At 42.5% G+C, this 14,693-nt stretch overlaps 1 protein-coding gene across 2 annotated transcripts in view; it reads left to right on the top strand.

The window, feature by feature from the left end:
• The window catches only part of LOC125455735 (putative E3 ubiquitin-protein ligase UBR7), a 35,049-nt gene that overhangs the window by 15,869 nt on the left and 4,487 nt on the right, over positions 1-14,693 (top strand). The window contains exons 7-10 of one of the 2 annotated variants that reach the window (XM_048538116.2): positions 1,186-1,379; positions 6,006-6,173; positions 12,245-12,413; positions 13,180-13,241. In XM_048538116.2, coding sequence (XP_048394073.1) covers positions 1,186-1,379; positions 6,006-6,173; positions 12,245-12,413; positions 13,180-13,241 — 593 coding nt within the window. The remainder of the gene's footprint in view (positions 1-1,185; positions 1,380-6,005; positions 6,174-12,244; positions 12,414-13,179; positions 13,242-14,693) is intronic. The other variant, XM_059649064.1, reaches the window with a different exon arrangement.

The raw sequence follows: 14,693 nt of genomic DNA, 5'->3' as shown, positions 1-14,693 counted from the left end.
TTTTAAAATGAACAAATACAGAGGAGCCACATTTTCACCTTGTATGCTTTTGGCCTGTTTTCACTGACCTTGGTAAAACATGTTGGTTAGGGCTCAGTGTAACTCAGGTACTAAAATAAATACACACGAGTCTAGAGAACTTAGCAGGACTATGGAGAGGGAAACAGTTCAAAAGTTTCACAAGGACCTTTCTTCAAAACCAAGCTCATTAGAACAGATGAGCCCATGACCGTCTAAGCTGCCTAACCTTTCAAAGACAGGTAGATGAGCTAAAGTCCAAATGTCTGACTCTAACCTGCCCATTAGCCTGTCTGACTTGCTGCCTGAACTGTTTAATCTTCTGTGGGGGTAGTGGCTAACTAGGCAAAATCTGTCACTTGTATAAATCTGACTGCAAGCCATCATAGCAGGAAATATTTCCCACTTTCTAGATTAACAATAAAACCTTTCCTTACCAACCTTGCATTTACATTTGATGAGAGGAAAGCCACCGCCATTGTGTAAGCGAATATAATTTTAGATTGGCTTTCAAATGGACCAAAGCCAAACTGTGATTGCATGTAGCCTGCTGGAGATTATCCCCCTCTTAAGAAGATTGCTTAGCTTTGACTGATTTTCGATTTTTAAAGTTTTTTGTTGTGTGTCTTTAATCCTGTATTAAAACAGCTCCAGATGTTTTCGTTGAATGACAAAATGCCAAACTCTGTTCTAAACAAGAGTTGTAATGGACTTGAAATGTGAACTCTTGCTTTCCAATAAGAAACACTCTCATTTGTCCTCTTCCCCAGGTGCTGCTAGATCTGTTGAGTTCTCCAGCACATTTTTGCTCCTTTTTGAAGTATCAAACCACAATTTTGTAGTGTTCATGATTACACCTTGCATTTATCGAAGACAGGCGTTACTTGGATGGGTCATTGCTTTTTAGTGTGTTGTCAATAGATAATATTGGTGGGTGGAATTGAACATTGAAAGCTGGGGAGGGTGGGGGTGAAGAGGTAGAGCAAAGTGTTTTGTTATCTTTTATGGTTATTTTAGCTGGATTGATAAGGAAGAATATGAATGGGAGGTAGCCTATCCAGAGGTGTTAAGGTATCTTGCTGACATTCATCACGGTGGGGGTGGGAGTCGAGGAAGTGTCTGATTTCTATCTGGTTATTAAAGCTTAATTTTGTATGCTTCTCCCAGTGACCAAATCATCAGACATTGATAACAGTGGATCGTTGACCAAAGTGGAAGATGGCACTGTTGATGTGTGCTCGATACAGGAGAATGGCGATGTACATAATCAGAATGCAATGACTTTTGAAACAAAATGTGACGAAACTGCAGCCAAACACAATGAGCCCTCCACAAGCTATAAAGTAGAAGAAAAGCCTGAGGTGACATTGATTTTTCACTAAAATATACTCTGTTTACTCTGGGTGAACCAAATTGACTTTCCATCTTCCTCTAATTGAAGATTGAATCAGTGCCTGTGTGCATGGTTTACAAAAATTCACAACTTGTGCTTCATGTTATTGGAATGCTTTCTCCCATGAAATAAGCCAGTGCTTTATTTTGAGAAAATTTGTAGCTCAGGCTGAGGTTCTGGATGTGAGTTTGCTCACTGAGCTGGAAGGTTAGTTTTCAGACGTTTCGTCACCATACTAGGTAACATCAGTGAGCCTCCGGTGAAGCGCTGGTGTTATGTCCTGCTTTCTATTTATCTGGTTAGGTTTCCTTGGGTTGGTGATGTCATTTCCAGCTCAGCGAGCAAACTCCCATCCAGTGCTTTATTTTCAAGTGAATTTTGACGAGAGACATTCACGGCACAGCAGACCCTTCAGCCCATTGAGTATGTGTTGGCTGTCAGAATGACCGAGACATTAGTCTCCTCTTCTAATTCTGTCTAATAACCCATGCAAATCATTGGTCAGGCTGCATTTAGAATATTGCATCTAATTTTCAGCAATTTGCATTTACTATAATCTCGGGATAAGTTGCTTTTGTTCTAAAGGGAGATTGGAGAACTTCCATTGGAACAAAACAAATTTAGCAAAAAAAGTATAAAGAAAGTATTTCTGAAGAAGGGTCTAGGCCTGAAACGTCAACTTTCCTGCTCCTCTGATGCTACTTGGTTTGCTGTGTTCATCCAGCTCCACACCTTGTTATCTTGAAGAAAATAGAAATGACTTGGAAAGTTGAGAAATTTTGATGAGGCAAATAGAGGGAAGCTACATATGGGTGTATATATACATTCAGTAATTGGCACCTACATTTTCAATAGCGAGGTGTGAAGTGGTGTGCTTTGTTAGGAAGAACAAGGCCAGTTACTGCTTTGTTAATGAGTCTAAATGCCACAGGATTAAAAGAATCTTGGGGTAATACAGAAATGACAAAGTACTGGCATAGTTTAACCTGTCTGTATTACAAAATAGATTGATTTCCAGAAACTTAGAATTGGAAAGCAGAAAAGAGATTGATAAACTTGTAGTCTAAACTAATAATTGTACATTTTGGAGCTCTGAAAATCTGTGAATTGTTCTGATCTCTCTCTGATTTAAACAAAATATATAAGTTAAATTATGAGAATAATTTCAGTTCCAAGATTATCTGTGAAGATGGACCAAATTGTAATTTGTTTATCTCTCTTGGAGAAGGACAAGGGTTGTTCTTTTTGAAATGATAATGCTTGATGGGATTGACATAAAGAATTGCCACTTGTAGAAGATTTAATAATGGGACCAAAATGGCTAATAAATCCAAAATGGAAGTCTCTACAGCAAGGTTCAGTTGAGGTGAAAAGCATTGATACATTTTATGAGGAAGCTAGACACACCCTGAGGAGAAAACATCGTAGATGGGCTTGGAAGGAGACTTGTGTTTTGTTTTAAATTCATTCCGGGAGTGTGGGCAGGGCAGCATTTATTACTCATCCCTAATTACCCCCAGGGCAGGTAAGAGAGAACCACATTGCTGTTGCAGGTTTGAGTTACGTGTGTTCCAGACCAGGTGAGGATGACAGATTTTCGTCCCTGGAGAATGTTAGTGAACCAGACGTCTATTTTTCTTTCTGACAATCAACAATGGTTTCATGGTGGTCATGAATCAATAAAATCTGAAATCGAAGTGCCATGGCAGGATTTGAACCTATGTTCCTTGAATATCATCTGTGTCTCTGGATTAATAGTCTAGCAACAATACTAGGTGATTGATAGTGAATAGATTAGCTGCTTCCTTATTTGTAAAAATGCCAGATTTTATTGAAATTTAAGTTTCTTCAAATGCAAGTGAGATTTGAACCATAATCCGTTAAGGTGGGCTATTGGATTACTAGCTTGGTGATATTACCACAAAGCCACTCAAGCTCTTCCCTCCATGTGGATCATAAATGCTGGCATTAACTAGTATGGCTGAATGGCCTGTGTGCTGTGACTTGCTGTATTCTGATTTTCTTTTTTTTTGCTTTTAATCTGCTTCACTGCCTCGTGTAATAAAAGCTCTTGAGTATTGCCAAAGTGTACTACTGGTGTAAAGCCAAGAAGACCCAGGTGCTGTCACATGAGCCTTCCACTAAATATTTTGGAGCATTATAAAGCAAATGAAGGACTCTGCCCTGAGCTATGCTGTAAATCAAACACAGCAGTTTCTTTAATGGTGCACTTCTAGCAGTGTTGATCTTTTGTGTTCTAACTCTTTTCTGTCCAATTATCAAAACTCCAGCAGTCAATCAAATGCTTCTTTTCAGATACAATTACGCTCCGGCTTTTGTAATTCACTTACTTTGGCTGACCTGTGACCTGCTGACCTTTATGAGGAAGCTAGACACACCCTGAGGAGAAAACATCGTAGATGGGCTTGGAAGGAGACTTGTGTTTTGTTTTAAATTCATTCCGGGAGTGTGGGCAGGGCAGCGCCGTGACTGTGTAATCTTTGAAGGACTGTATGGAGTTTATAAGTCGTCTTATCTGGTTATGGACATCCCAATAATTCAAAACTTCATGTGAAGTTACTTGGGTTTCAATTCTATGGTTTGGCTAATCAGTGCTGTGGCTCAGTGGTTAGCACTGCAGCCTCACAGCGCCAGGGACCGAGGTTCGATTCCAGCCTCTGGCAACTGTCTGTGTGGAGTTTGCACATTCTCCCCGTGTCTGCATGGGTTTCCTCCGGGTGCTCCGGTTTCCTCCCACAGTCCAAAGATGTGCAGGCTAGGTAGATTGGCCATGCTAAATTGCCTGTAGTGTTCAGGCGTGTGTGGGTTATAGGGGGATGGGTCTGGGTGGGATGCTCCAAGGGGCGGTGTGGACCTGTTGGGCCAAAGGGCCTGTTTCCACACTGTGTAGGGAATCTAATGTAATCAGTCTGAACCCTTAGCAGACAGTCAGTTACTCTGACCCTCCATTGTGGTGTTTTTAAAAAGTTGCTAGAATGCTGTAGTTTTGAGTGTGCTCGTTCGATTAAGATGTTTGACATCTGAAGTTGTTTTAGTATAAACATAACTTACCATCTCAGAGACTGGTAATTTTTATTTTTTAAGTAGAAATTCAAATTCATTTATTAATTGAAAAGGCCATGCAATGAGTTTGGTGAGACCAAGCAGAGAGTCAGTCTGTTTTGTATAGAATCTGTGCTTGGTACTTGACAAACAGCACCTTCTGGTCGCAAACCATTTTAATTCCCTGGGTGACGTGTCCATCCTGAGCCGCCTTCAGTGTCACAATGACACCGCCCGAAAATTGGAGGAGGAGCAGCGCCTCCCTATTCTGCCTCAGGAGCCTACAGCCCCATGGCTTAAACATGAATTTCACCAGTTTTAAAGTCTCCCCACCCCCAGCCTCCTCCCATGACCAGCCCTCCCTCCTTGACCTGACACAGCCTGACCATCTTCTCTCCCACCTGTCCACTCCTCCCGCCTAAATGACCAATCCCCAGTACTCCCTACCTGCATTCCTCTCCCCCACCCCTCCTCTTTGTTTGTTTCTGAGCTCCTTCCCCCTCCCCATTTCTGAAGGGTTCTGGCCTGCTGTGTTCCTCCAGCTCCACACTGTTATCTCTGACTCCAGCATCTGCAGGTCTTGCTATTTCTTGCAATGAATTTGCTTTGGCGGGGGAGAAAAATGTCTATTGACATAATTTAAATAAGAAACCAACGCATCCCTTGTAAGTACTTACACTTTGAACCAACATTCCAAACAGAACACTCCTTGCCCTTTCAATTTCAATCACAAGTCCTTTTTTATACCCACTACAGTTTCCTGAGAGGTATTCCAATCTGGAACCAAACCGAGGTGTGACACAGTTTGCAGGAATTCACTCTAACTCACAATCTGATAATTGCTTCCAAAATGTTTTCTTCTTGAGAAACTCACTGCTGGTTTCATCCATTAGATTTGCTAGTCAGATCTTAATTTTCTTAAATTGACACATTTCTTCCGGAGCGTGTTTCGTGCTTATCGTCCTTTCATAAGAGTCAGAACTCTGCCTGATTTCTCTTTGTCTAGAACACCTGGCAAACTCAGCTTGTCTTCTCTAAACAGCCACACTGCCTCACAGACTGTTATAATATCTCTGCTGATTTCATCATGCAGAACCTTTTCCTCCATGTGTCCAATGGGATGCAGCCTGTTTCTAAGTAAAATGCAAATCACTTTTCTTTAAAACTGCTCTGTTTTGGATCCTTCATTTGTAAACTATTTGTAAACGTTTCTGTTGGAACTCTTAAAATTGCATGAATGACTTAACACCTTCACTTCCAACCCTCTCTTCACTTGCCTTGAAACGTGCTTCCTTGAGATACTGAGAGGTATAAATATTTCAGCAACACTAGGACTTCTCACTTTATTCTGCAACTCCAGGCCTATTTATTAAGCTATCCTGACAACACACACACTCTCATCTGTTTCAAAAGTAACACACAAACTTCCAGACTCCAAAGCTAGAATGTTATCAAGCAGAAGTTACAATCCTAAAACAGATCCTGTCAAACGGATACACTAGTAAAAAGGCTTTTCCATTTTGTATCCCAGGGAGCCAGTGGTGATGATGCTGGTTGCAGCGTGAAGGAGGAGGATGTTCTTGAGAATACAGTTTGCAAACTGCAGCAGGTGAAGAAAAAAGGTGAATTGCAGCGAGACTGTGCCACCTACTGGCCTCATAACTGGCGTAACAAGCTGTGTACCTGCCAGTCCTGCTTGGTATGTTTATCTTCTCCCGTGACTTTTATTTCCCTCCCCTTTCTTTTTATTTTTGAATCGTTTTGATTTGTATTATGCTTGTTTAATTTTGTCTTGGAATTTTTTCTTCTGGTATATGAACAGTTTTGGTTAAACCAGTACCGCAAATCTATCTTGTGACATGTTTGAAACCAGTAACGTTGGAGATAGATGAGCGACGTTCTGCATCCTTAATTGCATGAGATTGTGGCTAATCAGATTTCGGTCTGCACCATTCTTCCACTGGAATCTCTCTCGTACAGATGCTGTTTCTTCCAACAGCTTCAGTTTCCAGCACTTGCAGTTTTTTGCGTTTTCTATTTTGAAACCAAGAATGGACCATCAGTCACAATCTAACTTGGGAAGACAGCCATTCTGCAAACACAATGTAGCGGCTTATATATCTAAAGTTGTTAGAATGTCCAAAATGAGAGATTGTAGGATATCTCTCCAAAACAAGGCCTACTTAAGTACAATTTGGTGTTTATTTCCAAGGCATCATTACAGGGGTTCCCCCAATTTGAATGCCTGACTTAAAAATTAGTTTAGGAACAGTCTCACGGTGAAGCAGTCTGGGATCAGGGTCCTCCCACTCTGTAGAGTGTGGGGGGGAGACTAACATCACAGGAAGACTGGCATGTTTGGAGTAGGTAAGATCAAGTAAACATTTACAACTGTTATGGCTTGTGGTTTATAGTTTCTCAGAGTTGTAATTTTCAGTAACAAGGAACAAGAGAGAAGGGCCCTAGAGAAATGGATATAATCTGATATTCAACCGCTTGCAAAAGATTTCATCTAATGGGGTAAGTGATGGCAGGAGAGCTCAAAGCTGAGTTCGCTTCTCTGAGAAGCCGGGCATATATTTCTAAGTGCCTGGACCTGGAATTGTACAGGAAGTGTCTCCAGCCACAGCTCCTGGAAGGCCCGGGGTTTCGGAACTGGAGTGGCAGCTGGGGACACTGGAGTGTCCACAAAGCTGAGCGAATTGTGGATAGAACGGAGAGGGAGGTGGTCACACTGCAGGCTAAGACTCCACAAGCAGAGAGGGAATGAACAAGCCCCCAGGGAGAGAGAGGACGAGGTGGGTAGTGTGGGAACAAAATGTGGCCATTTCCTGAAAAAAGGGATAGACCGCTTTGGATACTGTTGAGGGGAATGACCTCTCTCTAGGGGGAGGGGGGAGAGCATCAGTCAATTTTGTAGCACTGTGGTTGGCTCAGCTGCACAAGGGAAGGGCAAAAAGTGCAGCAATCCAATAGACATAAATGATTCAATGATAAGAGAAATAGATAGGCATCTCTGTGGCCCAAAAGAGTCACCAGGAAAGTATGCTGCCTCGATAGTGCTAGGGTCAAGGATGTCTCTGGCTACAGGACATCGTGGGGGGCAGGTTGAACAGCCAGTGGTTGTGGTATCGAGTCGTAACAATGACATCCTTTTTATTTGTAAAAACAGATTTGATCCTAAAAGGAGAACACAGGGAATTAGGAAGCAGGCTGAAAAGTAGGACCTCCAAGATAGAGATCTCTGGATTATTACTAGTGCCACCTGCTCATCAGAGTAGAAATAGCAGGATCTATCTGATGAGCGCATGGCTGAAAAGATGGTGCGACCCAGAGGGTTTCCATTTCCTGGAGCAGTTTTGGGGAGGTGGGACCAGAACAAACTGGATGAGCCAGTACTGATGGCTGGGGGAGTAGTTGCAAGAGTCTTTAAACTACAGACTTTAAACCAAAGTGGCCGGAAGATGGTAACCTATGCAAGGAATCAGAGGAAGGGGAATTAAGGACAAAAATAAAATACAGAAAGAATGTAAGAGAAGTGAGAGGCAGAGAAATCATACTTCAGAATCAAACAAGTTTCTGCTTTTAGAAAAAAATGTGGGAATGGGACAAGGAACATGTTGGGTGGTGGCGAGGGAGGAAAGTAAGCCCTAAGGCTTCGCACACAAATGCAGAGAGCATTTGAAACAAAGTCGATGATTAATCATGCAAATAGATGTAAATGGATATAATGTATTTGGAATCATGGAGACATTTCTGGGCTGGTATAGGAATGGAACGTACCTGGATATTCAGTGTTTAGAAGGACAGACAAAAAGGAAAGTTAGTGGAGTTACATTACTAGTTAAAGAGGATGTTAACACAATGTCGAGGAAAGATATTTGTTCAATTAATGTGTGGGTAGAAATACTAAGGGCAAAAAACATTAGTGGAGTGGTATATAGACTATTAGTAACTGTAATGCTGATGTTGGGACTGGCAATAATAGGAAGTCAGATGTATGTAGTAAAAGAGCATCTGTAATTATGGGTGACTTTAACCTGTGTATAGATTGGTATTGTGACTAATTTGATTCACCCCATAGAGAATGTTCCTGAAGTGTATACAAGATGATTTTCTGGACCAATATGTTGAGGAACCAACAAGAGACCTGGCAATCTGAGACTGGGTATTATGCAATAAGAAAGGAGTTATTGTAGTTGTGTGAGATCCCTTTGGTGATGAGTGACCATAATATTATAGAATTCAAGATGGAGCTGATTCTGAGGCTAGATTCCTGAATCTTAAGGGAAACCACAGTGATATGAGGTGTGAGTTGGCCATGATGGATTGGGCAATATTACCAAAAAGAATGACAATGGATAGCCAGTGGAAAACATTCCAAGAGAGGAATGGCTGAATGTCAAGAATTGTTTATCCCTGTCAGATGCAAGATTGCTAATAGAACAGTGCCCAAACCATAGCTCATGAGGGAAACTGGCAAGGATAAAACCAACAAACCTGAGAATTGGGAACAATCTAGAACTCAAAGGAGGACCAAGGGATTGATTTAAGAAACGGGGGAAATAGAGTAAGCTTGTGGGGAATTTTAGAACTGACTAAATTTCTCAGTATGTAAAAAGAAAATGATTGGTTTTCACCAATGTTAAGTCCCTTAGAGTCAGAAGAGAAATGTTTAATGTGGAACAAAGAAATGGCTGAATTTAATTCATGTTTTACTTCTGTCATCTCAAAAGGAGAGCATGAATCATGTACCAGAAATAAAAGGGCACATGGGGTTTAGTGAGAGGGAGGAACTGAAGCATATCTGTATTAGTAGAGACATAGTGATGGAAAAGTTGATTGGGACTGAAGTTGGATAAATCCTTGGGCTAATAATCTGCATCCGAGAGCATTTCAGGAAGTGGGCTGAGAAATAGTTGGCGGTGATCTTCCAAGAATCTTTAGTTCCTAGAGCAATTCCTGTAGAATTGGAGGGTAGTTAATATAACCCAACTGTTTATAAAAGGAAGTAGAGACAAAACAGGGAATTATAGACCAGTGAGTCTGCCAGCAATAGTGGGCAAGATGCCAGAGTCCGTTATCCAGAATTTTATAGCAGAGTGCTTAGAAACAACGATGGAATCTGACATAGTCAGCATGCATTTATAAAAGAAAAAACATGCTTGATAAATCTGCTGGAATTCTTCAAGGATGTAATGAGTAGGGTTGATAGGGGGAGCCAGTGGATTGAGTTTATTTGGACTTTCAGAAGGCTTTTGACAAAGCCCCACATAAGAGATTAGTGTCTAAAATTAAAGCACATGGAATTGGGAGTACTTGATGGACAGAAAGCTGGTTAGCAGACAGTTAATGAGAATAGGAATAAATGGTTTTTTTTCTAATTGGGTGGGTGCTGCAGGGATTGACACTGGGACCCCATCAATTCACAATAATATGTTAATGGTTTGGATGAGAAAACTAAAAGCTGGATGCAAGGGTGAGCTGTGAGGAGGATGTAAAGATGTTGCATTGTGATTTGGACAGGCTGAGTGAGTGGGGAAAATGCAGTATAATGTGGAGAGGTTATCCACTTCGGCAGCAAGAACAGGAAAACAAATTATTATTTGGCTGTAAATTTGAGAAAGGAGAATGTTCAACAAAACCTGGGTGTCCTCATGCACCAGTCACTGAAAGTAAGCAAACAGGTGGCAAACTGCATGTTGACCTTCATAATGAGAGGTATTGTGTAAAGGAATCAAGGTGTCTTCCTGCAATCGTACAGAGCATTGTTGAGGCTGCACCTGGATTACTGTGCTGTTGTTGTCCCCTCATCTACAGAAGATGCTCTTACTATTAGAGGGAGTGCAGCAAAGTTCACCATGTTGATTTTGTGGAATAGTAGCACTATTGATGAGGAAAGTTTGAGTTTGGTTGTGTTCACTTTGAGTTTGGTTGTAGGGTTGTATTCGCTGCCGTTTGGAAGAATGAGGAGGGGGGGGGGGCGATCTAATAGATTTCTCTCTAAAATTTCAACAGAACTAGACTAAAGGATGTTCCTGATGTCAGGGGGAGTCCAGTAGAAGGGGTAAACCTTTCAGACTGAGATGTGGAGAAATTTCTTCATCCAGAGAGTAGTGAATTTATGGAACAATCCCTCTTCCGTATCTACGCTGGCCCAAAACTCCACCTCTTCCTCCATTACATTGATGACTGACTGTATCGGTGCTGCCTCATGCTCCCACGAGGAGCTCGAACAGTTTGTCCACTTCAACACTTTCCACCCCAACCTTAAGTTCACCTGGACCATCTCCAACACATCCCTCACCTTCCTGGACCTCTGTCTCTATCTCAGGTAACCACCTAGAAACCAATATCCATTTCAAGCCCACCGACTCCCACAGCTACCTAGAATACACCTCTTCCCACCCACCCTCCTGCAAAAATGCCATCCCCTGTTCCCAATTTCTTTGCCTCCGCCACGTCTGCTCCCAGGATGAGGCGTTCCACTCCCGCACATCCCAGATGTCCTTGTTTTTCAAGGACCACAACTCTTTATAACCCCCCCCACCCCCACACTGGTTGAGAACGCCCTCGCCTGTGTCTCCCGCAACTCATCCCTCACAACCCGTCCTCGTAATAACCACCAAAAGAGAATCCCCCTCGTCCTCACGTGCCACTCCACCAACCTCCAGATCCAACGCATCATCCTCCAACATCTATGCCACCTGCAATCCGACCCCACCACCCAAGACATTTTTTCCCCCTCCCCATCGTTGTCTGCTTTCTGGAGGGACCACTCTCTCCGTGACTCCCTTGTCTGCTCCACACTCCCCTCCAACCCCACCACCCCCGGCACTTTTCCCTGCTACACCTGCCCCCACACCTCTTCCCTCACCCACATCCCAGGCCCCAAGAAGACTTTCCACATCAAGCAGATGTTCACCTGCACATCCACCAACGTGGTAAACTGCATCCGCTGTACCCGTAGTGGCCTCCTCTACATCGGGGAAACCAAGTGGAGGCTTGGGGACCACTTTGCAGAACACCTACATTTGGTTCGCAATAAACTGCACCTCCCAGTCGCGAACCATTTTAACTCTTCCCCCCCCCCCTCCCATTCCTTAGACGACATGTCCATCATGGGCCTCCTGCAGTGCCACAATGATGCCACTCGAAGGTTGCAGCAACAGTACCTCATATTCCGCTTGGGAACCCTGCAGCCCAATGGTATCAATGTGGATTTCACCAGCTTCAAAATCTCCCCTCCCCAACTGCATCCCAAAACCAGCCCAGCTCATCCCTGCCTCCCTAACCTGTTCTTCCTCACCTATCCCCTCCCACCTCAAGCCACACCCCCATTTCCTACCTACTAACCTCATCCCACACCCTTGACCTGTCTATCCTCCCTGGACTGACCCATCCCCTCCCTACCTCCCCACCTATACTCTCCTCTACTGGCTCCATCCCCGCCTCTTTAACTTGTCTGTCTCCTCTCCACCTATCTTCTGTATCCATCTTTGATCGCCTCCCTATTTATTTCAGAACCCTCTTTCCCACCCCCACTTCTGATGAAGGGTCTAGGCCTGAAACGTCAGCTTTTGTGCTCCTAAGATGCTGCTTGGCCTGCTGTGTGCGCCCAGCTTCACACCGTGTTATCTTGTATCTGACATTTCACAGTCTTTGTTTTTAAAGTGAGATGTTTGTTGGTAGGGTGTTGATGTAAATAAAATTTCTCATTGCGACTTGGTCAGTTTGTATTCACAAGAAAGAGTTGGTCTTTCTTTTCAGAACCTGTATAATGAACTGGAAATCTCCTTTCTGTTGGATGAATTTGACACTGTGCTGGCCTATGAAACTAAAGGCAAAACAGTTGAAGAGACTGAACGAGAAAAATGTGATCCATTGATGACTGCTCTGAGCAACATGAATAGAATCCAACAAGTTGAACTCATTTATGGTAAACTGTTCCTTTTTCCCCCCATCTGGTGATAATTGAATAGACTTTTTTTCTAAAGCAATTTAGTTTGAACCCTTAGGTACTAGGTCACTTTTTGTAGACCTCAGTGATTGAGAGATCAAGCCTTGTGAAGTTAGATTAGAGGATGAATGTCCAGAGTAATATGCCAAATCTTTTGTCAGTTGCTGATTTTTGTGAAATTTCAACAGATTTTGAGTACCTAAACTTGTACAAAGTGATTGAAAGACAATAGATAGAATGAAATCTGATTCTGCTCACTAAATTTTTCATTTGTTCTAGTATATATGTTCAGGATTTGGGATCTGGAGTGGAGTGGAGTGGAGTGTTGGAATGGGTGAATTTTCAATATTACTAGTGTATTTTAATTCTTACTAGATCCTTAAAGCTTCCCTGTTCGCCCCTTAGGGCAGGTTTACTAAAACTCTCCCATTAAGAAGCTATTGCTGCTGCCTGTTGAAGCTATTTGCTCATGAGGTTTTTCTTTGAAAGGTGAAGATATCACTAAATAATTGATAAAATACTGTTAATGTGTGTATTGTGAAAATGCTATGTAAATCTGTAGCTTCGGTTTGCCTGGTTTCTATGGTTAAAGTGTTAACGCACATGAAGGATTGCTTGTCTCCAGCAAATTTATTTTCTGTACAGGATAAGAAATGACGGACCACAGAATTAAGTCATTATGTTCGCTTTGAGAGTACAGAGTACTTTAATGAGCTGTTTTGTGGTTTCTTTTCTCTTTGACTAGAATACAATGATTTAAAGACTGAACTGAAAGATTATCTGAAAAGGTTTGCAGATGAGGGAAAGGTAAGGATTGTTAAATGTTTTATTGTCTGAAATTTCTTTCACAGCTATCAGAACTTCAAGGTTAAAATGAACCACATACCTCATGTAGAGTTGTGCCAAGTTCTGTGCTGTTTGCTGATGTTAATGGGGTTGCAACAGGGACACAGTTTGGCTACACTACAATGGTGGAGGTGGGGACTGGGCAGTTAGAAGGGAGAATTGGCCTACTATTCTACTGTGCGTATGTCCCTGGCCTTGAACACTGATCTGAGGAAATTTTTGTTAAAAGATGGTTATTGAATAAGCTAGCAGCCTGGGGGCCCCTACTTTTTTCCCCCCCAGTTTTGGAACCTTCCCTCAGTAAGATAGCCAGAAGGAAGAAACAAAAACACTGGTGTTAGATACGGTGAAGTGCTTTAGATTCCTGCCAAATTCCAGATCCTGTGTAAAACCATGCAAGTGATCCAACCCAATTCAAGTCAAGAGTTTGGATATTTCCTTACTGATCCATCCTCTGACAATTTGACATTATTCCACCTTGGCTTCTCTGGAGCCATGGTCACAATGCCAGACTCCTTGCACCTTTTAGCTCAGGAGGAAGAGTTGTTTTATTGCTTGGTTTCAAGTGGTACTAAAGCATCTTCAATAGTGACCTTAGCCAACTTGGCCTTTTTGCTCTGCTATCTGGAAAGATATTATTTTTTAAAAAATATTCATGGGACAAGTGTCACTGGCTATGCCAGCACTTATTACCCAGAGGGCAGTCAAGAGTCAACCACATGCTGTGGATCTGGAGTCTCACATAGGCCAGACCAGGTTAAGGTAGTAGTTTCTGTCCCTAAAGGACATCAGTGATGCAGATGGTTGTCTTTTTGTCAATGGAGTTGCAGTCATCATCAGACACAATTCCACACTTGTATTGAATTCAACTGCCACCATCTGCCATGGTGAGATTCGAACCTGGGTCTCTGGATTAATAAGAGCCATAAGACCACTGTGCTGTTGCCTCCCCTTTTTTGACCACACTACCAACCCTGGCCTTACACCATATCTTCTACATTCATAGAATCACCTTCCATCTATCTGCTGGTGACATTTGGCTCTAATTTCCTCTCACAACTATCTTTTTGTGTTGTCAAAATGGCCTGTGTTGGCATGGACCATAAGACATAGGAGCAGAAATTAGCCCCCTCAGCCCATTGAGTTTGCTCCAGCTTTCAATCATGGCTGATAGGGGTTGAGAAACATTTCTCCCAGGAACCCTCGATCCTCTTGACAATCAGGAACCTATCTATCTCTGTCTTAGATATACTCAATGACCTGCTCTCCACAGCCTTCTGTGGCAGCAAATTCCACAGATTCACCACTCTCTGGCTGAAGAAGTTTCTCCATCTCTGTTCTAAAAAGGTCTTCCCTTTAGTCTAAGGCTATGCCCTCAGGACCTAGTCTCCCCTACTAATGGAAACACCTTCT

Source organism: Stegostoma tigrinum, chromosome 10 (assembly GCF_030684315.1).
Source record: "Stegostoma tigrinum isolate sSteTig4 chromosome 10, sSteTig4.hap1, whole genome shotgun sequence".
NCBI classification, from domain to species: Eukaryota; Metazoa; Chordata; class Chondrichthyes; order Orectolobiformes; family Stegostomatidae; genus Stegostoma; species Stegostoma tigrinum.
The sequence above is the reverse complement of the archived record's forward strand: the minus strand, read 5'-3'. Positions and strand labels throughout refer to the sequence as shown.